The 26,489-nt window shown below is 33.9% G+C and overlaps 1 protein-coding gene across 7 annotated transcripts in view; it reads left to right on the forward strand.

Moving 5' to 3' along the window:
• Positions 1-26,489, forward strand: part of Eif4g (eukaryotic translation initiation factor 4 gamma) — a 52,201-nt gene that overhangs the window by 6,909 nt on the left and 18,803 nt on the right. For 2 of the 7 annotated variants that reach the window (XM_076765160.1, XM_076765140.1), the window contains exons 2-6: positions 21,109-21,467; positions 22,273-22,518; positions 22,776-22,905; positions 22,978-23,181; positions 24,630-24,826. In XM_076765160.1, coding sequence (XP_076621275.1) covers positions 21,109-21,467; positions 22,273-22,518; positions 22,776-22,905; positions 22,978-23,181; positions 24,630-24,826 — 1,136 coding nt within the window. Of the gene's footprint in view, positions 1-14,006; positions 16,297-21,108; positions 21,468-22,272; positions 22,525-22,775; positions 22,906-22,977; positions 23,182-24,629; positions 24,827-26,489 lie in introns of those variants that run through there. The other 5 variants (XM_076765131.1, XM_076765150.1, XM_076765103.1 and 2 more) reach the window with 4 other exon arrangements.

A 26,489-nucleotide genomic window follows, 5' to 3' on the forward strand; every position in this document is an offset into this window, starting at 1 on the left:
ACACATTAAACTTATAAAAAATAAAAGATTTTAATTACGAATTCATATTATGTGGTGTATCCATTTTGTTGGCAACATATTGTAAGCGTGTAGGCACGTTAGAAATCATTTATTCAATCCCCATATTTGCATACATTTTCACTAGATTGTTTTCTAAAATATCGAAATGTTGTCAACAAATTTCAAACTACTTTTACAGCTTCATGGATTTAGCTTATCACTGTTTCAAAGAATTGTATTTTCTTCGTAATCGGTATTGAAATATTTTTTTGTTTAAGAGCTTGTAACATAGAAATTTTATACAGCTGTTGATCGTCGTGTTTAGTAGAAACTATACTTCGTAGCATTCTTCGATACGCTACCTAGTTATTTGGTTGCGTCGAAACACCACCGCAAATCTCCTTTCTCTTTCTATTTTGCGAGTAATAGTTTAGATAAGTAGTTGCCTAACGTAAGCACAGTGGGTGTTAAGCGTTAATCTTGCTGGTTTGAAATCAAAGTTGCGTTCAAATATTTTTCAATTTGTCGATTGAATTAAATTTAATAAAATAACAAATAAATTGTTTTAATGAAATAAATTAAAATCGAATCACAGCTCCGCATGTCTTCTTTTCTAAAAATAATTCGAGAAGGTAAAAAATTTCATTTTTGCATTTTATAGTATCGATAAGGTAGAAAATGTAAAATATGTACTTCTTTTGTATCGAGAAAATGTGCAAAGTGAAACGTGTTGTGCTAAGATTGGATAATTTGTTAAGTTGTAAAAAAAATTCGTATATCAACTTTCGAAGAAGTTGTAAAGATGTGACATTGATCATCAAATCCATGATAGTTTTAGATTGGTAAAAAATTTTTTACATTTTTAAGGGCGATTTGAATTTGGAATATTTTTTAGAGTAAAACCATCTTCACTTTCTTACTCGCTTCACAGTGGAAAAGAAGCTTCAAGGAAATTCAACTTAGGAATGTGAAAGTAGAAGGTTCAACCTTTAAAATGACACCCGGAAGATTATTGGACGACTTTTTTCTTGAAGTTATAGTAGTCCAAAGATTAACAACGTTTCAGCCAAGTGTCCTCATAATTTATGAACGACAGTGTATATCCATTTCGATATTGCTGCTCAATATTTACTGTCGTTACAGCTATTGCGTTTAACAATTTTTTGAGATGCCTTTTTGATGAAAAAAAATAGCTTTATTCAGAAACTAATAAAGATATCGATCTAAAATTTTGTACATTTTTTACTACAGTTTGCAAAAATGAAATTTTTCACCTTTACGAATATTTTTATGAGGGAAGTCATACGGTGCTGTAGTTGAATTTCATTTTATTTTATTAAAAATTGGCTCCCTTACAACGGCGTTTTTTTGTATACTATAACTACTTTTGCATAGATTAAAATTCACTTTCATGTAGGATGATCCTAATCTAATTATAGAGACACGTGTTTTTCACACATGATTATATAAACACGCGAGATAATTTGCGTGTTCTTTCTCGAAACATAAATGTATAATGTATGAAATTTTGAATACCTTTTGGTTTTATAATTATTTTTTTATTAAATCCTAACGATCAATCGATAAAACGACGTTTTAAATGAAAATATCGCCTTGAAGCCAAGCGTTTCCGAGGTAATTCGAACTACAGCAACGACGATGACGATGTTGAACGATAACAGTTTTGGTCACGTGATTAAGAGGCGATGGGTGAAAGGTGGCAGACGTCTGTGCATCGATTCGAATCGAAGCTAAAGTAAACGGAGAACCGGCGGAAAATGTGCATTCCTGGCAAGGTCGCTTGTACAAGAAAGAGGCCATCAGACATCCGGGGAGAAACTAACCGTACTTCGTTTGCTTCTTACCGATCTCGTCGTTCCTTGAATGCGACCGTGTTTTTACGGTCACGTTGTACATACTGCTCGACTTACGAAACTATTGTCTCCTCTTTCTATCGACTTAATTATTGCTCTTCTTTTGAATTTACTAATTGCAAATCTCTCGTGGAAATTGTTTCGCAGTCGTCGACCTTAATTTTTATATGTTTTACGGTTCACGATATACAGGGTGTTCCGTGATGAGTGGTATACCAACGACAAGATTCTATTTACAGAAACAAATGCACCGCATAGTATAATTTTTTTTTAATACTAAATCATTAATTTTAAAGATACGCGAGCTACGTGTAAATTATTATTTTTTGTTACATATTACGTATAAACATAATGAACGTCTACAGTAAAGTCTGTTATATCGAACTTGAATAAAACCCGCTTATAACTCGTGTGAAATGGACAAAATTTTTATTTGGACAAACGTTTCAAACAACAAATATGAAATAAACTACTTTTAACGTGTTATTTGTGCATTAAAAATTACAGTCAAATTATATTACACGTTGAACGAATAAAAGATTATCTAGATAACTCTTTAATCGAATAAACGTTGCTAACATATCGTTATAGAGTTTGTATTCATTATTTATTATTCAAATCAAATTCTGGCCATCTTCGTACAAAATAAGTGCGCGCGCATCTAGATTGCGCATCACGAGCGCAAACACGTTCGTGGCTCTTCATGGTAGAACGATATATGTATCTGTGTCGTTTACCACTCAGTACAGAACACACGGTATATATCGTTTAATACACTTCTAGACTGCAAACGTTTGAATACTTTCATGATCTACTGTCTTCATAAAAAGACATACTATACCGAGTGTCTCGTCTGATTTTAACACGTACAATATTTGAACTACTTTCATTATTATAAAAACATGTTTCCTATGTTGTTATATGATTTTACTGAGGGTGTATAATGTTGATATTATCATTTTTAATGGAAACGTTAATCAAAAATGGAGATTTTTTGTTTTTAATCTTGTATTTTGTATATTAGTATTTGACAACGACTTACAATTTAATGAAGAGTCAGTAATTATCGTCTACAGATTCAAGATATCAAAAATAAACTTGTGTAACTATGCACAATAAAACTAAATGGTTCGAGTAAATATTATTCAGTTTAATAAAAGCTATCCAAATAACAAAAAACTACTAATACCGTCTTCCGTTTAAAAAAATCTAAAGGGACCCTCTTTTTTCTTCTAATAATTGCCCTAAAAGAATTGGTTGCACATAGAAAGATTCGTTCCACAGTCGAATGCACCCTTGGACTATTTAATTTAATTGATATCAATATTTTTAAAATATTCATTGTCTATTCCATGCACAGTATTAATATTTTCTTTTTATATTAATTTTTCTGGTTTAATTTCTTTTTTTGCCTCCAGTACTGTCAAAATAGCGTTCTCGAAAAATGCTAATTTATATGGTGTATAACAGCATTATAATAATAAGACTCTATTTTATGTTACCTAATGTGTTGATGGAAAATTTATGGTACTTTAACATTTTGACATTTAACACGGGCATATCGTATTGGTTGGTAAACCAGCTTCTGAGCAGTTCCTGGTAGAAAGTGCACTTTTACGCATGGTTGAATAATTTTTTACTTCGAGTAGTACATATACATACGTGTATTAATTTCTAATTATTAAAGGATTTAGTTTTCAATCATTTACCATTTGATCAAGTTTATTATTAAATAGTAACAATTATTTAGATTAGATATAAAATAGTTTATCAAAAATACGTCTAATTATCTGCGTTGTTATAATCATGGAAAGGATATTTAAAATAAAAATTTAACTCCAGTTCTGCTAAATTAAATTTAGCGTACAAAAAGTAAAAACACCAAGAGTTTGTCAAATATTTATCCTGTTTAACTTTGTTTCCAAGTTACTATCGTTTATGGATTGTATTAATCGTTCATACATATTCACGAAAACAGTTGTCAGACATTTCTGTGTGAATTACAGAACGCCGATTACAAATATCAGAATGGAACGAGAATTACTTGTATATTAAAAACGATCGTAACTCAGAAACAAAGTTAGATATGGTTGTAATATTTGCATGAACTTTTTTGTTATTTTTTTTTTTTTCATTTGTACTGCTTTTATTGTAGAGGTTACGCCCATATTTATTGAAACAAGTTCTTACAATACGGATTTTAAAAATATTTTGTAGATAACTCGCTTTGTAGAATTTCAGTATGGGTATTCCCCAGATATGAGATTATCTACTTGTTTTTCTATTAATTAGCTTACTTGGAAAATGATTAGTCTGTGATCCCTTCATTTAGCAGAAGAGCTTTCTCCTTCAAATTGCGATTAGATATCGGTGCACGCTCCTGACGCACCTATCAAATCTTTGCTTTTATTACCGTCTTATACCCGACACTAATGTATCTTAAAGTGAGTCAACACAGTCTTCAGCTGTCCAATTACTCACCTCAAGAATTCACTTGTATTGCCGCGCGAAAACTTTACGGACAAGCTCATTCTTTATTTATCAACTAGTTGCTAGAGTTATATTGGTTGACGACGCAGCGTGCGTAAACTTGGGTGTACGTAGAGCAGGTGGAAAAGGAAATTTTCTATATTTCTTCAAAAGCATTGTCGTACTGCAATTGAGCCTGGCGCGAAGTGACCTAACGGTTTCTATTGCGATACAAAAGCAACGGAGGAGTTCGACAAATCTAGTCGCCAAATGTCCTTTCGCGCCGTTTGGTTTATTGTCCTGTCGGTAATAAAGTAATTCCTGAAGTCTGAGTTCCTCCACTAATTACGCGGCCCGACAGCATCTACCAAAAATGTTTAGCAACGAAATATCATAAAAACTATTGTTATTTTCATATTTAAATTTCGCACTAGTAATTAAGGCATTGAATAAAATAATGGCATACACGCCAAAATGCTATTTCCAGAAAATCAATTTCAAAGTTTTCATTTCACACATTCACGAATTTTTTTCTCGGAAGTGGGCAGGATTTCGAGGGTATGTCTATTCACCAAAAATGATTGTAATTGACCCCTGTAACCAAAAATAATTTTTCCAGAACGATTTGAAAGATGTTGTTTTCGTCGAAAAATTTAGGCACCTACACCCTGTCGATTTTTCTTAAAAATTCCTTTTTCATTTTTAGTAATTTTGTTTGACGCCCTACCGAAAAGTTGTCTAATACTTTTTTGTAGGTACCTATGAGCTCTACCTCAGAAAAAAGTTTCATTGAAATATATTCACAATTCTAGGAGTTACGGCTGTTTGAAAATTGGACCATTTTTATTGGGTTTTTCTCAATTTACGGGGTCAAGGATCAACTTTTCGAATATTTTTGCAATTTCTACATATTCTTCATCTAAATACGCGTAGTTTGCTTTTTTAAACATGAAAATCGTCCAATCCGTTCAGAAGTTATGACGTTTTAAAGATTCGCATGAAAATTCGGGCAGACATTTCTGGCCAGAAATTGTATTTTCGGTAAAGAATTTTTTTCTCGAAACTGAGTAGGATTTCGGGGGTATGTGTAATGATAAAAAATGATTGCGATCGACTCTTGCAATGGAAAATAATTTTTTTTAAACGATTTGAAAAATTTTTTTTTCTGCCAAAAAATTTCACCTACCCGATTTTTTTTCTCGAAAGTGGGTAGGATTTCAGGGATATGTCTATTCACCAAAAATGCTTATAATTGACCCCTGCAACCAAAAATAATTTTTCCAGAACGATTTGAAATTTTTGAATTTAATTGTTAATAACTTTTTAACGAAGCCTCAATCAACAAATTGGTATTCTTGATTTTCGTCTTATTTTGGCCTCTAGAATCTCCCATTAAAATTTTTCCCAGAGATGGCCGAACACCCTGTAGTAGTATATCCGTAAACGTTTTGAAAAAAATATACCACCTTTTTACTTTGAATTCGCGACACTTTACCGAAAATACCTAATAGAAAATAAAATATCATTTATTGCCAAATGACGGATCAATCAACACTGATTTTTGATAAAACATATACATATACAGGTCAACAGAAGTACCATTGTGTAAAGCAATCACGGTTTGCGCAATGAACGGCTATGTTGTTGATATGCTTGGCTCGTTTTACGCAATTTCTAATGATGCAGAAATTATGAGAATTGTTATGCAAGATCTAAATGGTTTGTAAACTCTTCCAAAAAGATGGGATTATTTTTACCATCGATCGAGACTTTCCTAAGTCGTGTTATTCAGGGTGTTCGGCCAACCCATGGGAAAAATTTTAATGGGAGATTCTGGAGGCCAAAATAAGACGAAAATCAAGGATACTAATTTGTTGATTGAGGCTTCGTTAAAAAGTTATAGAAACATTTCCGTCCACACAGTATATTTTCGGTAAGAAATTTTTTTTCTCAAAAGTACATAGGATTTCGGGGGTATGTGTATTCACCAAAAATGATTATAATTGACCCCCGCAACCGAAAATAATTTTTCCAGAACGATTTGATTTTTTTTTTTTTTTTTTTTAATTTTTAACAACTTTTTAACGAAGTCTCGACATTCAAGTTTGAATTACAATGCTTTTATTCAAGAGCTATCATTACGTATATGTTATTATTACAAGTAAATAATTATAAAACTCTTAAATTAATATATGTTACTTTCTATTGTCTGGATATACTATCACTATACAACCACACAAATAATAAAATCTTTTTCCATGCAGATACTATCGTTTACGACACTTCTGTTTTTTGACATTGTTTATCAGATAAAAAAAGGAAAAAGAGAGAACGAGAAGCAAATGTTTTTAGGTCAGTCAGTAAAACTGTTACTTCCGTTTCAGCAGCGTCATTCTGCATAACTGTGTATTAGGGCATGCTTATGTAGAATCCTGATCGGAGAAGTTGTGATATTGAATGCGTGCGTGCTCGTATGTGACATTAATAGTAGGTAGTAATGATAATTTCATGTTTTATTATTGTACAAGTTATGATTTCAATTTCGTTTCCAATGTTAATCATAAGAAGTGAAACGTACTTGTAACTGAAATTGTTAATTAAATATTGGATGAGTGCTTGTGGAAAATTAATTACAAAGAATCGGAAGTCATATTTACTCACGCAAAGAAAGCAAACATGATAAATATGTCTTCGTGAAGTGTATAACAATAGCAAGTTAATTAATCGATATACTCTTAAACGGTTGAACTCAATATTCAGATTATTCAAGAATTATTAATAAAAAATGTAGTTTGTATTGCTATTATACTTGCAATTATACGTTTACAAGTTTCTTGTGAGCGAATAATTTTGTGTTGTAGATTCTTTTACCGACTGATTTCATGAAATTCGTTTAACTGTTTACATGCAGGTGGCAGTGTGCCGCCTTATGTTATACGTTGCTCCGTTATAATTTTTAATAGTTGGTCAATTTATACACGCACACTTTTCTTTCCATATGTACGTTTGTTATTCTTCGTTAGGTTAAAAATATCTTTAAGAGACTATCATTGTGGACTTTGGAAAAATGCAAAGTTTCTGATTCTGTGTGGAAAAAGTATACATTATAATTAAACTATTACCTAAAGGGGTGTTTCTCTAAAACGCGTATTTTATATTGCAAAATGACGATCGAAAAGGGTTTGAATTTTATTCAGAAATTCAAAGAATTTTACTTAATAAAACAAAAACAGTAATTGATAATACAATAATTCTAGTGTTAACTATAACTATGTATATTTTAAACATTTTTTAATTTGTTAGGGTTCTTTTTAAAAGGCTGTAATTTTACTGAATCTTTGAAAATCGCTATGAAGTTTTATAGATGCAATTTTAAGATTGCAAGGATAAAAAAAAAACAGTTTTAAAATAAACGGAATTCTATATAATCAATCAACGTCTCCCCTCGTACGTGCAGGTATGATTACTTTGAGCAGTATAAATCGCTTAAAAAAATAATTAGACAGTATTTATCTCTAGAACTCTTGTTAAAATGCATTAATACGTGTAGAACTATTCGAGAACTGTTGCAGAATAAACGGAACTCCACATAACCGACCAACGTCTTATCTTGTACATGCAGGTACAATTATCTCGAGCAGTGTAAATCGTTAAAAAACATAATTTAACTGTATTTTTCATTGGAACTCTTATTAACTTGCATTAGTATGTGCAAAGCTATCGGAAAACTGTTTTAGAATAAATGAAACCCTTATAAATATATGAACGTCTCGAGTCTCATATTTAATTTTCTCTTTTTATTATTTTAATTATTTATTCCACTTACAGAGTAAAAATTAAACTTATTAAATAATTAAATAATTTATTTTCTCGCGGAAAAAGAACAGATTTGTTTTGCGAATGCCTCGTGAATATTAAAATGTTTTGATTTTAATGTATCAGACTTAATTACGAGTGTAGTCTCGTTATTGTAGAACTTAGCACGAATCGGACTCGTCATTGTCCAACAAGGGATTAAATACGAAGAAACGATTTAGAAATACGAGGGTCGTTCAATAAATCCTTAGAAAATCCAAGACCTGGCGCTCGTACCATCGAAAATGGTTTGTTTTTAGTAAGCATCATGACTCACTAAACAGCTGTCAAAGTCTCAGTTATATCCGCCACATGGTTTCATTTTTATTGTCGATCGAAGCAAGAAACTTCCTCTTGCATCAAGACAATGCACGGGTGCACACCTGTGCAGTCTCGATGGCCAAAATCGTGGAATTAAACCACGGTATTCACTGGATTGGGTCCAGTGACTTTTTTTTATTTCCAAACTTGAAAAAGTGACTCGGCGGACAACGGTTCACGTCGAACGAGGAGGTCATCGCCCAAACGGATGCCTATTTTGAGGACCTTCCGAGATCTTACTTTTTAGATGGCTTAAAAAGGTTGGAGAAACGTTTGGAAAAGTGTATAGAGCTAGAAGGAGATTATGTTGAAAAATAACAAAAAAATCTACCTGAAATAATTCGTTTTTCTATCTTTTCCTAAGGACTTATTGAACGACCCTCGTAGAGAGATTTTCCATGCCGCGTTCATACGTATGTATTTTGTGTGCCGCGGTCGGGTCTCCGCTCTTGACCACGGTGTCTTTCTTGGATAGTTGGATGTCTCAAGGGACACAAGTTGGATCATTTCAGGGTTAGGACGCAGTAACGTATAACGCAGCGACGCTAAGGGTAGCGCAGAGGAAAGAGATAGATAGAAGGTGTCAGGGATGTAGGGGGTGTAGATTGAATATAAGAGAGAAAGCGATAGAGGGTAGAAGAGCGGAGTTCGTGGGCATGCAGGGGTGGTAGGTCGTTGCCCGGCTGGTAGAAGGGGAAGGCCGGTAAATATCGACCCTTCCCTTCACGGAGACTCTCTGTCTCCATCCAGACATTCGTTGCCTCATGTTACTGCTTTCCCCTACGTTGCGACCGGCCTTTTTCCTCTCGCAGGCTTGTAACCTCCTACCGAACGCCCACGTAGAGAGGAGAGTACTACGCTCTCACACCACGAGATATCCATGCTACCTTTCCAAGGTCAACGGCTCGGTGGCTCAAAGACCCCTGGAAACCGACTTCTATGGTCCGTGGTGTGTGCATCTTCTGCCTACTTTCTTCTCATTCTTTGGCTCTGTTATAATCCTGTCAAATCGACGAGGTGCGTAAATTAAGTAATGAGGCTGATTTTTAAAAATTGTCTTATTCGAATAGAATTACAATTCAATAATGTCTCCCTCAAAGTAAGACGATTCATCCAGTCCTCATATCAGTGCTGGAACTCTGATACTGGTACAGCCTTTCAGCTGGTCGGTTACAGCCGCTTCAATGTTTTCGAGTGTCCCAAAATGACGTCCCTTGAGGTGATTTTTCAATCTCGGGAAGAGGAAAAAGTCACAAGGACTCAAGTCAGGTGAATAAAGAGGCTGAAGAGCCGCAGAAATGTTTTTACTGGCCAAAAACTCATTTACTGAAATTGCTGTGTGACAAGGCGCATTGTCGAGATGCAACACCCAGTTGTTCTTGATGTTTGGCCTCACACGCGTGACCCTTTTTCGAAGATTTTCTAGAACCTCTCGGTAAAAGTGTTGATTGACCGTTTGGCCTTGAGGCACAAACTGTGGACGATTCCCTGGCTATCGAAAAAGCAAATCAGCATGACTTGACTCATTTTTAAAACGCACCAGAAAGAACTGTTTTACGAAAACAATTGCTACGGACAACCAAATGATTCTAGCTTGCCAGTCTCATTACTTAATTTACCTCGTATAACACTATGCACGTTTTTGGTGAACGCAATACATCGAAAGTAGAAACCGATACCATGATGCATGTATCTTGTCATATCGGTCATCGATGGCATCGTCTGCAACATTTGGTGGGTTGTGAATCACATATAAGTCTTAACCGTGCTGTTTTAAAAAATTCCATATACATATCGAAGTTATAAATACACGTCCAACTTCTACTAACTAAATATTAAAAGAAAATTATATATATATCCGTTTAAAAAACTAGGTACGTGCACCTTGCAATTGACTTAAGGCTATATAAATTCCTCTTATTGAATATTTTTGTAACTTCGCTGTTTACGAAATACTTGCTTGGACATTTATGGACGAATACTCCGTATATCGTAGTTATCAGTACATTCGAATGAAAAATATTCCTGAATGTTGTTGTTGTCATGTATAATTACTGGTGAATCATTATATGTTTTAGAAAAGTTTTTGGCCATGGTCGGTTTCGTTGAATTCTTTTGGCAAGCATGAGTCAGTAATAGCTATGTTTTCATCGGAGGACTTTGAACTAGTGTGTCGCGTCTGGGACGAAACGTTTGAACCTAGACAGCCGAAGGTTTCCCGAGGTTACAAGGTCCAACATCGCCGCTTCTCCCCTTTTGTTATCCGGCTACAGACGTTTCGTGCGAATTGAACGCACATTGCTTGCCTCTCCCTCATCCCCGAAATCTTCGGTTTTTCTTCTGTCTACCCGGCCAGACGTTCTTCTCTCCCACCTTCGACAACTTCGACTACACCCTTCCCCCTAACCTCACCCCCGCTTGAAAAATATGTGACGCACACGTTGTCTGTATATATATATATATGTATATACTGCGCAGCAAGAGCGAAATGTACGTGCGTAGTTACTAATTCTTTCGCTTAACGCTTTGTAAAGGACAGAAATCTGCGTATTTATAATTCCAAAGCTTACGAAACATGAATTACATCAATTTCTAATCATTCGACTAACACTATACGTTCGATTAGTATTGTTTAAATTTATTTCATTCTAAAAATTACGACGTATTTTGCTTGTTGTCCAAAAATTTTCTTTGTTCTGCGTTCAATGTTGCGTGAGTCAACGATGACCAATAATATTTACCGAACGTTGATTTATTTTAAAGAAATGAATATATTCTTATCGGTGTTGAAATATGAGATAGAGAAAATAGAATTCTATACAAGGTCGCTAATTTTAATCTTTTGATGCTAGTATCTCGGAAATTGTTAGTGGTTATTTAGGCAACAATTTTACGTAAACATTGTACGCATTGGAGTATCTCAATTTTTTTCAATGGGATCGTACATTTGTCTCGAATTAAAATTACTGCGAATGAATTCAATGACCTTGATGTGTACGGGACATTGAAAGTCAAGTATGAATCAGTATCCTCGATAAATATTTTTCTGAACAATCACTGAACTAATAATCGATACTATATTTTCAAAACGTAACAGAAATTAAACTAAAGAAACTAAAATTGTTTAAAAATTGTAATGTTATTTATAAACACAAGATAAAATATCCCTTGTACAGATTATAAAATTCGTCTTTACATATTCTAGAAATTTTCCGTGATCTCATTTAACAAAAATAGATATACCTCGAATTTCGAAAGCGATTCCATTTATTACAAAATTATGCTGATCATTAACTGCTTATCTTAAAGTAAAGTAACTTTCATATAAAATAAATATTTAAGCAAGGCGTCCTATATACAATTCAGTACAATCGAAACTTTTTTCATATTTCTAAAAATTAGTTCTTTTTAAATGCCTGCATAGAAGCTTAAATTTTGCACGTCATTGAACATAGCGAATAAACAAATCAGGAATAAATTTTACCAGTGGCAGTCAGGCAGATAGGATGTAATTATAATGTAATACGGTAGTAGTAATATAACATTTCTTAGTGCACACTGTTGCCACTGAATGAATGATCCCCGAATTTGGCTGTCTAAATTATATTTTCGTTACACTTCTTCCTCCTTAGATGTAGGTCACGCAGTCCCCTTCTTGCACCTATCCTAGACAAGCGAATCTAGGCTGTGGGCAGTACCGGGTGCATATAGGTATCGATCGTTGAACGGCGTTGCTGCAGTCTGGCCTGGTGCACCGGCAAAACTGGGTTACCCACCTAACCTATACACACGAGTCCGTGGATCTTGTTCCTCGTCTCAACGAAGCCAAGCACGCCTCTCGTGTTTCTGTAACCCACACGCTCGTGCATTTTCGCCCACGCATGCACACGCCTCGTGCATCTTCGTGACTCCTCGTGCTTTTCTTGCTTCCTCAGTTTATTCGCTGTCTTGATTGTCGTTAAGAAATACATCCTCCATCTTTTCTCTTACAATAATAAAGAAACACTCGCTACTATAGTAGTATAGTACACCACCTAATGACCACAAGATTGCTTTGATGTACCGACTAGATGCTTCTTACTGTGTATTTAAATATTTGAGTTGTAAATAATATATAATTATAGTTGTTTTATTGTATTTTTTTGAATTAACTGTAGGAGAAGGAAATTTAAGAAATTTTGACAAGAGTACGTATGCATTAATGAATCGTCAATTAATTAATATCTTTAAATTTAAACGTACGTTACGTGTGTGTTACCTGACTAAATTTATATCTGTACATGCATTTCTTATCTTCGTATAATATTTATATAGAATATTTATAGTTATTAATATGCGGTATTATATTTGTGTAGTACCTCTTTCTATTTTTACATTTATAAAGTTTAATAGAGAACAAACATTTAGTATTCAAATGCATCGTCTAATTTCTGATTAAGTTATTGTAAAAAATTGCATAGTTAATTGCATTAATTAGACCATTATTGATGTTTCAATATTGCATTATCATTTAGTTGAAATATGCTGCGATCAAAGTGAAGGTGTAGTAACTTTGACTTGATCCTTGAGCATAATTATAGAACTTTTTAGAAGACCTTGTATTCAAAGAACATTAATAACTGTAAAACGTCTATACATTAACAATATAATATTAATTGATAATAAATTAATTTTGATTTTATTTATTTTATGTTATTTGCTTCAATTTGGGATAACAATTTATAAAAAAAGAAAATATATTTCGAAAATTTGGGAAACAATTATTCTCTGTCGAAGCAGGCTTGATTCTCACAGTAGTACACAGTACGAACAAACGGGTGTGACATCTCGTGGTGAAGTTAAGACAAACAGACTATATGCGCGCATGCACAAGGCTGCATGTTACACCTTACCCTCAAGTGTCGTGGGGCTGCGCCTACTGCATTCATGTGAGTTGAAGGGTCTGCTGTGTCGACGTCCATTACGCATGCGCAGGGCTTTACACTCTGTCGACTGGCTGCGCACGCGACCGTACCTTCGACTCGGTGTGGGTTTGGCGTTTTACTACTTTTCAGGGCCGTGTCGTATTACGTGTTCTTAAAATATTTAACCTTTATTTCTCTAATTTCTTTACTTAGTATGTAACACATTTTATTAAGTATCCAAAAATATTTATACTCACAAGATAAAAAAAATTATTTTAATGGTATATGACTTCAAAATGTATATATTTTTATGCATAATAAATATGCATTAAAAATATATTTAATAATGAATGAATTTATAAAATCATTTTCTAAATTACTTTTGATATTATATTTTGTGACAATAAAATTTGTAATTCGTGTCTTTACTAAGAATTAATTTAAACAACGTTATTATAAAAATAAACTATTACGTTTTCTAAAATTTGTTTAAAGTTGCCAAACAATGAAGGGTACTTTTGAGATCATTGCACGACCCTGTCGCTCCTTAGTTGCAAAGCGAAGCTGGTAGGGGGCCACGGGTCGCGATTCGTAGGTCGTGCGAGAAGGACTAGCCTGCATCAGTCTACGCCGCGTCCCTTGCAAAAGGATGCGCTCGTCTTCACGTTTTCGTTATTTTACTTCTCCTCTATCCGGGTTAACACAATACATACCTATAAACGCATACTTTAAATACGCATCGAAGTTAAAGTGCAATACCTGAAAAACAGATCCTTGAAACGAAAGGACAACCTCATGGTGTCGGTGAAAGAATCTCACGCAATCTAGGAACGACTTGATGCCGTTTCGATGCCGTCGTTCCAATTTCCTGTTTAATTTTAAACTGATTTATCGTACATATTTTCTGGATATTTAACGCGTGTGTCATCGAAATTCTATAGGTTTACTGGCCGGTGTGCGTATTGTGGTGCGAACATTTCGCTGTTTTACCTAGAGCACTTTTTATCGTTCACATAAATCTCGACACGGACAAAACTACATAGAACGCGCGGCTCGGTACTTTTCGGCATGCGACCGAACACTTCCGATCATCGGTCTCGAGACTTCCCCCTAGTGCTCTAATAGGGAAGGAGGAACGTGCGAAGAAGAAAATTTGGAAGAATTCAGCTAGCTAAACGGATTCGGGTACCGTTGATTTCGTTCAACGATACATCCACGGCAGACATAACCTGTATGCGCTCTATGAACAGGAAGTTTCCCGTGGCAGGAGTGGGCGGTGCGAAGAGGGAGACGACGCCGGTCGAGCCTTAAATATCGATTTTGGCATGCAAGAGGTACGATAGTCGTCCGTTTCAGCGTGTCTCCTACCTTTGTGCATCTCCACGCTGACAAGTTTTGACAGTTGAGTGCGGGAATAATGCATTAAAAGGAATTGCGTGCATTTATACGAAATAGAAACAATATGGTGGCGCGGCATTTTCAAGTCAAAAATTAAATACACAGTGAATAGTGTTTTCAAATGATGGAATTCAATGTGAGTTAATTTCAATTTTTTAAAAGTGTATGAAAATGTTGTTCTCAAATCGTCGTGTGTACAGTCATTTCGTCTATAAAACGCGTTTGAGGCAACAAAATTCGGTGACTATCGATCGATCATCTCATTAATGTTGGCCAAGACACTTTATTTCTTTCGTTTCGATGCCATTCAACGGAAATTTCTTTGCTTTTCGAATTTTTATACAATAACGATTCGACCCACGTTCTTGTAATCGTTGAGGATATTTATTCTAAAGAAAATGTCCTTCGCCGATTCCAGCGTTCTCTACCGTAACAAGTGAAGTCTGAAACAATAATAACTGATCAGAGAAGAAGAATATAATATAATCGAAGAGAATACGATTCAATTACGATATAAATTTTCAGAATACATTAAGAGAAAAAATAAGTCAACGAAACTGGCAGTGTCTTCACAAATCTAATGACCCCGTCAACTTTAGGGCATTCATCGACTATTAAGATATCCGAACCACGTTTATAAGACCCTTTGTTGCGTTTGCCGATCAAGTAGACGATGACATCATGGTGCAACATTGCCGATTGAGAAGTCCGTGGACAACGGAGGTAGTGTTGGTTAAATATCGATAAGCCCTTTGCACTTGACGCCGTTGTTCGTTTTTAAGCTTATCGAAAAGAAAAAAAAAATACTACTAATAAGAATTTGTATTGCATGTAACGATAACAGCGTGCTTTTACAATCATACGATAATTTACGAACACGTAAAATTAAATAAAAATTATCTCGATACTTTGACGCAACGACGTTCGTACATTCTTCTACATGCAGCGTAACATTGATCATAACCAATGATCGGATTCACAAATAATGGTCCTTTGAATCCTGACATGTTCGTTATTTGAAAGAGGAGTCCACGAAGTTATCTACGTGTCGTTTCGTTCAATTTGAAGCCAACTGTTTCGGCCAAGACGCGTCACTGACGCTGGATAGGAAGAAAAAGTTACATCAAGAAGAATGGTTTCGAGATATGGCGTCTCGAAGGAGGGCGCTGTGGGTGTTGCCGTAGGTGTAGGTCCTATGCACTGTCTCCTTCCACATTGTGGAGGACCACATCACCATCATCACATTTCGGCCCCCCATCCTCAAAATCCGCAGCCAGGTCACAATCACCATGTGCATCCGGCCCATCAGCCACCACCCTCGCCTAGTCCTCACTTGAATCATCAGCTGAGCCATCATCAACTGACCGTCAACATTAACCATTTAAGTCATCAGCAGCAACAACAGCAACAACAACAGCAACAAACTCAACATCAACAAGCGCCACCGCAGTATCGTGTCGTCACTGCGAATATCAGTAAGTATGAGTATGGATGGTGAAGTAAACAATGAAAATTGTAACGAAAGTTTAACTATGAGAAATATTTTTTTTCTGGTAGCCGATAGTTTCTTCCAAAATAAACATTTTATCATTTTTAGCGATAGGGTTTGGAATTTACCAAATTATAATTATTAATCCTCTCTGTGTTGAGATTTAAATGCCTAGTGCGAAGAAGTTTCTCACTCATTTTTAATAAATCATATTTGCCGGACGCATATAGGCGTTCGTAGCATGAACTATACCAATCAACTGCGTGCTTATATGCGCCACCCACAGCACCTAAAGGGTTAAACATTGACCTCATTTTATCTGGACTATATACGTTTTTCGTTATTTTTGCTGGCTAAAAAACTGATTATGCGAAATGAAGCCACGTGGTGATAAATATTCACGTGTAACAAATAGCAGACCGAATAGATTTCTGGAAGATTCATTTCTTTATCTATAAGTTAGTCGATTGATCGATTAAGAATACGTGTATCAGGGTTATCGTTATCGGTATCTGTTCAAGAAAAGACAGATAATGTTACTTGTATCCTTAATGAAAAAAACTTCTAATCAAATTCGTTCACCTTACTTCTTAATAATTTTGCACATTTTTACATTTTAAGCTTTTTATTATTCTTCTTGATATATTTCGTATAATACGAAACATATTCTTTTGACCTTTTTACATCAGATGGAATATTTGTTCTCCAATACATAATATCCTATTGTAGCAAACGTTATTTTCAAGAAAAAATTAATATTTTCCCGTCACGATAAGTTTAAACATATTTTAGCATGCATTTCACCTACATGAGAATTTAATTTTAGTTTGCTCCCATCATGGACATACATTTTCGTGACCAATGGAAGCGTTGTCTCGAAGTGAGATTTTATTTGGCTTTACTTGTACACATCGCTTATATTTTTATTTCTCCTTTAAAAATGAATGCATTCGAATAGAACTTCTTCGACTCGATATAACCTCAAAATTTTTCGATACAGTTTCTACTAATTCGTAATTACACGGGATATCCTTTCTTTTTATTTTAATCGCCAAGTCTTTCATTGCGTGCCAATTCATGAGACTGCATGTGTATATACATTTCGAGCACCTGTGCGTATAAAGGAGATGTACATACACGAAGCCCGTTATTTTCGAGCACACTGGAGGTAGTTAATTTGACCTGGTGGCCTATCTGTCAGAAGTCGAACCGTTTGCGCTATTTGCAGATACACGGCCAAGCTCGGCCTGTACTGAATAATCTTCGCGAAAATAAGTTCACGATATTCCGCTTATAGTAATGTCAAGCTCATTGTCATTTCACGATAATTTTCTTTTTTCGTTATTTATTCAACAGAATTAATTCGAGTCAGCTAGTATAACCACAAATATATTTACATACAAAGAATATAAACCTTTCGTGCAATTTTCCTAATTTCTTCGACATAATAATATTTTTCTTTATATTTCCGAGTACTATAAATTCCTTGTATTGATATAACAAGTTTCTTTAATACAGTCTGGGTTAATGCATGGGGATTTATGAATGATTACAGTATCGATATATTGGATAGCTTAGTATTTAGGTTAGTCCTTAGCGCCCCTGGGCGGCATTGTAGACAATTCACGATATAGGTCAATCGATAAAATGCTTTCTACCTTGTACAGTCGCGAAGGTACGTTCGATTCTTTCCTCTTGTATGATACGACGTCTCGCCGTGATTACACCAACCATCTCTCTGTTCTAACGTTTTAAGAAATTCCAGAAACGATGACTTATTTTTACACAAGGTATCTCAAAACTTCTTATTCATTTAATAATCGTTTGCGTTTAAATACCTTACTCAATTTATCAAGCTATAGCAAAATTACAAATTTGAATATGTCATGTTATTTTGGTGTATACTTACACACAGTTACTAATGAAAAATAGTCACAATGAAAGTGTCATTACACTTAATTTTTATTTGTTATCAGATATACCGCAATATGTTAACAAGAAATGACATAAATTCTCTTAAAAAAATTATATTTTCTTATCGTTTTCTGTAAACCTAATTTGATTTTCTCAATCGATTAAACAATTTTTATTTCTCTCTTTCGTGATAATTTTCGTGGCACTTGTAGATTATTATTTAACAATTATTCCTTTAAATGTAAAAAAGCCGTTCGTTTTATTTTATAAGTTAATTTGTTAATTATTGAGATGAAATAAGTATTAATTTTTTCAATAAATGAATGCAATTGTAAAAATAAAATATTAAGTCAAGAAAATAGCGATATTGATATGTATGAATATCTGCTTTAAGAATACATTGTATAATTTTTTAAGTATTTGGCATGAATCATATCTATTTTGTTTATAACAATGTGATTCGATATAGTTAACAGTGAAATTACGAATTGTGAACACTAGTCAAAAAATGAATAATCCGTCGAAACTGTACCTTCTGAAGGTATTATCACAGCTTCGAAATATCGAATTTCTACGTTTATCACTACAGCATATCACTGTTCTTGCATTGGTCGCCACGTGGCGAGTGTGTGACCGTTCTAACCTCACTTCTGCTTTCATGTGTACTCTCTTCAAACATAGCTACAACTTTTTTCTCTTAAGACTAAATTTCTTCAAATTATTTACAAACTACATTTGTTTGTTGACAATTTGTAGTCATATATAATATATGAGATACACTTATCATTATTTTGCATAGTATACCTAGATTTATTGTTTGCAAATAAGGGAGTGAAACAAATATTAGAGAGAGGAAGGAATTGGCACCGGAAATGACATATTGTATGCTGCATTGTATTTTCCAGGCCACGTTTTTTTTCTTTATTAATGGGCACTTGTACACGTCATAGACATTCGTAAAAATAAATATTCACTTATTAATATTCGGTTTATTGGTAAGTAAGAACAGCATTGTTTGAATCTCTCAAGTATAAAAGTACGAATATAAATTATCGTTGAATATTATTATTAGGTACAAATCTCATATATGATATGTTATCATGATGAAAATTACTGTGACGCAAATAAAGTACCATTGAGATATAAAGAATTTTGATTATTATTCAGATTGTGAAACATTACTCTATTCTATCAGGCTTACTCCAGTCTGGTTTGAAATAAGTTACAAAAAGATAAATTTTGATGTAGTTGCTTTCTATAAATCACTTTATCGTTACGTCAAAATGTACTGAATAGAATAGAATAGAATGTCAGAATTTAACAGGGCCATAAACGTACCTATAATTTACGTGTTTTCATGGTACTTAACACGATCCTGACGATGGAGTTCGGCCTCGCCCCCCTTTCGTGGCAATCAATGCACTTACGGAACTACAGATAGCAGCACTGCTCTGGCCCCTGCCCACATGTGCAAAGATGGCCGTTCGCGAGGCTGTCTTCTCGGTTTCTTTGCTCGTGTTCGAGCGTTCCTGTCACTTCATTGTTCTTTAGTTATAAACATATATTTGTACAAATAGGTATAGCCTTTACGTGACGAAAAACGATAACCAGCTTTGTACCGATCTTTAACGGTGAGCAATGAAGTATCTATATTTTTGTTTGTTCCTTTATCTGCTTTGTATCCTTAATGTATTTTCTCGTGATAAGTTCGTAGCATGTGGCGAAAAACACTTTTATCATTTTATGAAGATTATGTATTTTCAGTGGGTTATATTATTATAAATGTGTATCGAGACAATAATTTTAACGTTGTATATTTTGATAGTACATGTAACCGATTGCACTACATCTCTTAGACGATGACGACGTGTCAAGCTATGTCATGCAATTCCACGCATATTTGCTTTCACGAGTAATTCGTTTAACGATAGAATGGCGAGCACAGTACGGCAGAAAAATATCACGCATATGCGAATCTTACGGTACAACGAACTCTATTTTTTTTTTCTCTTTTTAACATGACAAAAATGAATACGTCTAATGAGAAAGATAAACGATAATAATGAAAGATAAGTGCATTATTGTCATTGTGTACTTAGTAATAATTATCGACACATCTGACCATGTTGATCTATACATGCAAGAAAGAAATTTTTGTTTTTATTATTTAATTGTGCTTACAAATAAGATAAAAAGTGTATTCTTTTATTCCCATATTTTTAGTTGGAAAGTACCTATAGTGCATGATTTGGTTATTAAGCAACATTTGATAATTATGTTTATTTTGAATACAATTGCATTTAATTTGAAAACCTTATAATAAAACGATTAATTTATTTATTGTAGCTTCGAAATGTAGTTAAAATTAAAATATATTGGATATGTACGTGTATAAGAAAAAAATATTTGGTTTAGTGTGAAATACAACCGCATTTATTTTATATTACCGAGTAAAAGTATAGGTTACGTATTTCGTAATTTATAAGCTACAATTGCTAAAGTGTTTGTTGCTTGAGGACATAGGTATTTGTTGAATAATTATGACCATTTTAACGCAATAGCAAAAACAAAGTTACATTTTTAATCTGTAACATCTATAATCTTATATACAAATAGAAAGCGAAAAAGTAATCCTATACAGAGCTAACAAAATAAATTAGTACAACTATGCAAATACATATGTATACACGTCGAAGTATAAAAACGATGGTATGTTACGAACGAGCCAGGTGTACAGAATAAAATGGTATATTTTTCAAACATAATTTTACTCTCTCCTGTATCACGATCGATTGTCGGTATTTTATATTTATTTGTATAACATTGATCACGTGATTCGAAAAGGCAATACTCAAAACTGACGATGTTTTTTTTTTAATTTCAGGATCAGAGTTTCATGTGTCTGGACAAAATTACGGCACCCAACCAGGGGGCCAGGTGGGCGGGGGAGGGGGTAGTGTAGGAGTACCTGGAGGCAGAGGGCCTCCACCACTTAGTGGCTTACAGTCCATAGGACAATCGGGAGCAGGTATACCGCCAGGAGGTCCTGCTGGAGGGCAAGCACCACCTCAAACTCCGGCACCCGGGGTACAATCACAACAGCCGCAAGGTCCGGCGCCCACTACGACACCCCCCGTGCATACCCCTTCGCCACAGGAAATGGGAAAACAGACCCATTTACAACCTCAACCACAACCTCTGTCACAAGTATATGGGCCTACACAAACGAGGCCGACCTCCCAAGTGAGTACAACTTATTTAAACAATTGCACCAACTTTTTACATTTTAAGTGATCGTTCAAATTGCAGCTGTTATGTTGGGATATATTATAAAAGTAATTAATAACTTAATTGTTCAGAATACGCTCAATTTTCTTTTGCACACACGTTTGTGATATAGTCCGGGAAGAAAATAATAATTCTATTTTTTTTCTAATGATTGTTTTAAAAATTGATTGTTTCGAACATGTCTATTATAAACGCATGCATACTTAATATTTGTTACGTAGGACATTGGTGACACCAGTAATTAAATCTTGAAGTTGTAGGCGAGCATACACGCCGAAGTCCTTTCCGCCGGTACTTTGCATGCTCTGGCCTCTCAACGTTGCATCGAGAGTCGTCGTATGTTTCCTTGGAAGGCTGAGTGTGACAAATCGCCTAGGCGATTCAATTCAGGACTGCTTTGAAACGTGAATTTTATGATATTTATTACAGTTAAATGAATACGTATGTTAAAAAATGTATACGTTTGCCTTTTTATAAAATCCTTTTTTGCATTATGTACTGAAACCTTTCCTTTTATAAATAGTTTTCTTTTTACTTTTTACACGATTCTTTAATTTATAGAACAAGTTGTATATTCTGCTATAAAAAGTGTCTTCCTACACGTTTTTTTTTTTAACATGTATACCATGTAAAAAGAGAATTGAGTGTAATGTTGTTAGTTTATATCATTCTTATAAGAACGTATTGTGACATCTATATATCATAGTTTCAGATTATTTACAAAAATTTTTTTTATTAATGTGATGTTTATCAATTTCAGGGTTATTACCAACAAGGTCCACGACCGCAACAACCAAGGGGTATTACTCACAGGGGGGGTCAGGGAGGTACTGGCGCACAGGTAGTGGGAATGTCAGGAGTCGGTGGAGGTGGAGGTCAACCAACAGCAATTTATCATCCAGGTGGTTTGCCAGTTCAAACTGGAGCAATGTACCAAATCCCTAATCTTCATTCTGGACCACATCAGCAGTCCGTATACTCCATGAACAGTCAAATACCCATCCAGGTAGTAGTTAAGTACTGTTGATTTTATATATTTACTGTTATGCACCAGTCATTTTATTTGTATCGCAAGAAAAGTGAAATAGTTTGATACAAAGATTTGTTATTAAAACCAAAAATAAAGTACTGATCCATGTTATAATAAATTTTTCTTAATTTTATTTGCCGTCTTTGCAAACATTATTTATTTATAAAACATTGCCATATTCATCATTATTATAATTGATGAACATAAGTGTAACAAATTTCTTGTACTTCTAGTTTGGTGGTCCACCTCAGAGGCATCAAACACATCAAAGTCAGTCATTTTATTCACCATTTCAACATTCTGCCTTTCTAACGGCACAAAATATGTTTGGATATGGTGCATCTGCACCAAACTCTCATCCTTGTAAGTAGTATGCAATTGCACTATATAGGGAACAAATATAAAATCAATGAACCACTGTATTTTGTTGTTTAGATTTCTGGCCCGCTGGGCAACCAGCGAATGCACCACTAAATTTAAATAGGCCAGGTGCAAGTGCTGTCACTGGTGGGGCACAACATGTTACAGGCCCGCTGGCCGGTGCCCAAGGAGCCCCAGTAGTACAACAAGGTACGCTTCAGCAACCTACACAACAAGCTCAGCCTTTACCCCCAATGGGTATATCTCTCTCTCAGACTGGTAAGTTATGAATAATTTCATAATCATATATACCATATGTTTAAGAAATTAGGCTCTTAACCTATAGATAACATCCTCAAGAAATTACTCAGTGTATGTACAAAATATGAATAGCGTATATTAAAAAGAAAAATTCAAAAGAATTTACTTCTTTAAAGATACTAACTGATACGAGTGCCATTTAGTTTCTATTTCAAATATTGTAACACAGTAGTTAATTACTAAATTGTGAGTAAAGATTTACAATTATATTTCCTAATGATATGAAGATTGATAGTCATCACTAAATTGATACAGTAGTGTCCACATAAGTGACCGTGGTTATCCCCACCAATTCTTAGAAACCAAGCGGCTTCGACATCGAGCGTGTCAAGCGTAACTTGACGCCGGTCATTATCGATACATTGTATGTATGGTGTGGGTATTAGCTATTGTATCTCACTCGCACTTATCCTCTTTCCTTATCTCCGTTAAATTCTGAGAAGTAACCATGCCCGCATAAATGACCGCGGCCGGTCCCGAGCGTGGTCACTTAAGTGGGCACTACTGTAGATATTAATATCAATTTGAACTTTTGGTTACATCGAAGTAATTTTTCCCTGAAGAGGTTCAATAAAGTATAATGTACTTACATTTTCTACTATACTTATTTAAACAATCTTCGACTTTAAAAATAAATTCGCAATAAAGCATGTTTAATTATTAAAATATGATATAAAATGTTAATGTATTTTGAATTATTTTCATTTCAATGGTAGCAAAATATTGAGTTTTATGTTTAATGAAATATAATTCTATTAAAATATTTTTTATTTATCAAGTAATTCATGTACGAATACACAAAAATTGTAATATGAAATATTTGAGCTTTGTAAAAGTTCTAGGAAAAGAATGTCAATCAAAGAAATGCAATTTCTTTAAAGTGTGTGAAAGTTCTATTTATAACTTAGATGTTTCACAAATACTAGTTGATATTTAAAAGTATTAGAATTCATTATATTGTTACAACTGTTCCCAAAGATTTACGTTTGCGTGCAGGTATGATAATTCAGGTAAAATACCTGAATCCACCCATAGTAGCAACCTCTTTTCAGAATTACTGCATTAGTTTAGGTCTCCTTGGTCAAGAGAAGAGTCACGTTGTAAAATTGTATTAGTGTCATTGCATAATATTCTTTAGCTAATTTCAATTCTGTATTAAATTTTAAACGATGTATATTGTAAATAGTGTATATAAAATGTGTAGTGGTGTGTGCTGGAATAGATATAAGAAAATGTGTGATTAGTGATGCGCATCTTATATAAAATAATTATTTAATGCATCACTATTTTATTCGAGACTTCAACGTTTTAAATGACATTCGTTAAATTTATATATTAAAAAATATTAATTAGTTCTCTGTTTTTTGCATATTGTATTTTAAATTTGTTTGTTTTGTAAATTAAAGATGTGTACTCAGGCCATAATGGTGGTGCAACAAATACGACGAATAGTACAATAAAGTCTCGGAAACCAAGAGGACAAAATGCTATTACTGATATTGTAGATCCGACAACTGGTAAAAATATTAGTGACGAAATTTACAAGGATAATGAAACTATTCAAAGTGGTGACTCTAGTAATCGTGAAACACCTCAGCCACAGGTGAGTTATATTGGAATATTAATACATTAACAATTGACTATAAGAGTTTCGCATTCGAAACATTGACAAATGTTAAATTATTATACCATAATTGCTATATCGTTTAAATTGCTTCATTTTAAACTGAATAAATAAGCGAAGTATATAAAAAACTCTTAACAGATAAATAACTCTTTTAGTCAATTGTTTATATTATTGATATCTGTACCCAAAAGCCATGGTTATTAAAATCTTTATTTTTCATTTTTTTTTAAACTGCAAGATGAATTTATGTATTGCTATATAAGAACTTGTTATTTTCAGTGCATAAGAAAGTTATTAGTATTAAATTAATATCATAGTAGGAAACTTGGATAAATAAATTATACGATTTACCATATTTGGAGATAAGTATTATAGAAATAAAATCAATGTTAGTATGATTTGGATATATTACTTAAGGGGGTATCCTCATTAGCAAGCAGAAAAAGGAGATGTTCTTTATAGAATTTTTTACAAAAATATTGTAAACGCGAATAATTTGAAATTTTAATATAATATTGTAGAGTATATTTCCAACACTTTGGCAATTTTGAATGTTCACAATATGAACGAATGTAGTCTGTTTACAAGACTAGCTGAAATATGGGCTGCAAAAAAAAAAATATTGCCCACTGGTGGGACAAAAATCTTCCCTCCACATCATCAGACACAACAATTTCGAAAAATTCTTATTAATACGAGTAAGGTGATTGTTGGTACTAGAATAAACATTGTATGTCGAAAATTATCAAAATGGCGCACTTTAAAAGGTAAAAATCGAATTTTAGTAAAAAAAAAAATCAGTATAATTTTGCTAATTAAAAAAAAAGTTACATATTTTCAGTTGATTCTAGTACCTGCACTGGAGAAACATGTGTTTTATAAGCAGTTAAAATTTTAAGGTAATATCTTAGTTACTTTTGGAAATATCTGTCCCGCCAGCTCGAAAAACCCTGTTTCAAGAAAAAACTCGTTTAAAATTTGAAGTGTACGTTTTTTGTATTTTGAGAATAATTTTGAATTCTTACAGCCAATTAGCTATTCCTAGGTCATATAACAAACCCTCTGCTTTTTCCTTCGTAGAACTTGTCATTTACAATTGTCTTAGTTTAGTTGTCTTTGCCTCTCTTATCGCTTGTAAGATTTGATGCTCGGCTGCTTATATTCGGCTTTTATCTTTATAGTCGGCAAATCTTTTAGCTTGCGATCCATCTACAATTTCCACAGTTTCCATCATTTTCAGGAGAGGTGAAAATTCATCATTAAATGTACAAGCGGCCAAAAAAAATTACAATTTTAATCATTTTCGATACCATAAAAAATATGTTTTTGAGTAAATTGCCAAAGTGTTGCATTGTAACTTTTGTTATTATTTTAAATATGTTCGCGAATAGGTTCTTCACTGCAAAAGAACAAAGTACTGATATATATTTTGACTCCTTTATTTGACGATAATAAGCGAAAATGCTAGTCAGTCCTATTTTATTTCTTATCTATCCATCGATACACTGAACCAACTGTATCTGCGGTAAATATTTAAATTTCAAAATTTTCTTCTAGGATTATGTTCTTGATACTTTAAAGCGTAAAGAAAAATGCAAATAAAAGTCAATGATTTTAATCCTGCGAATGGGGATACCTC

The sequence above is a fragment of the Colletes latitarsis genome, chromosome 1, assembly GCF_051014445.1.
Source record: "Colletes latitarsis isolate SP2378_abdomen chromosome 1, iyColLati1, whole genome shotgun sequence".
Lineage (NCBI taxonomy): Eukaryota > Metazoa > Arthropoda > Insecta > Hymenoptera > Colletidae > Colletes > Colletes latitarsis.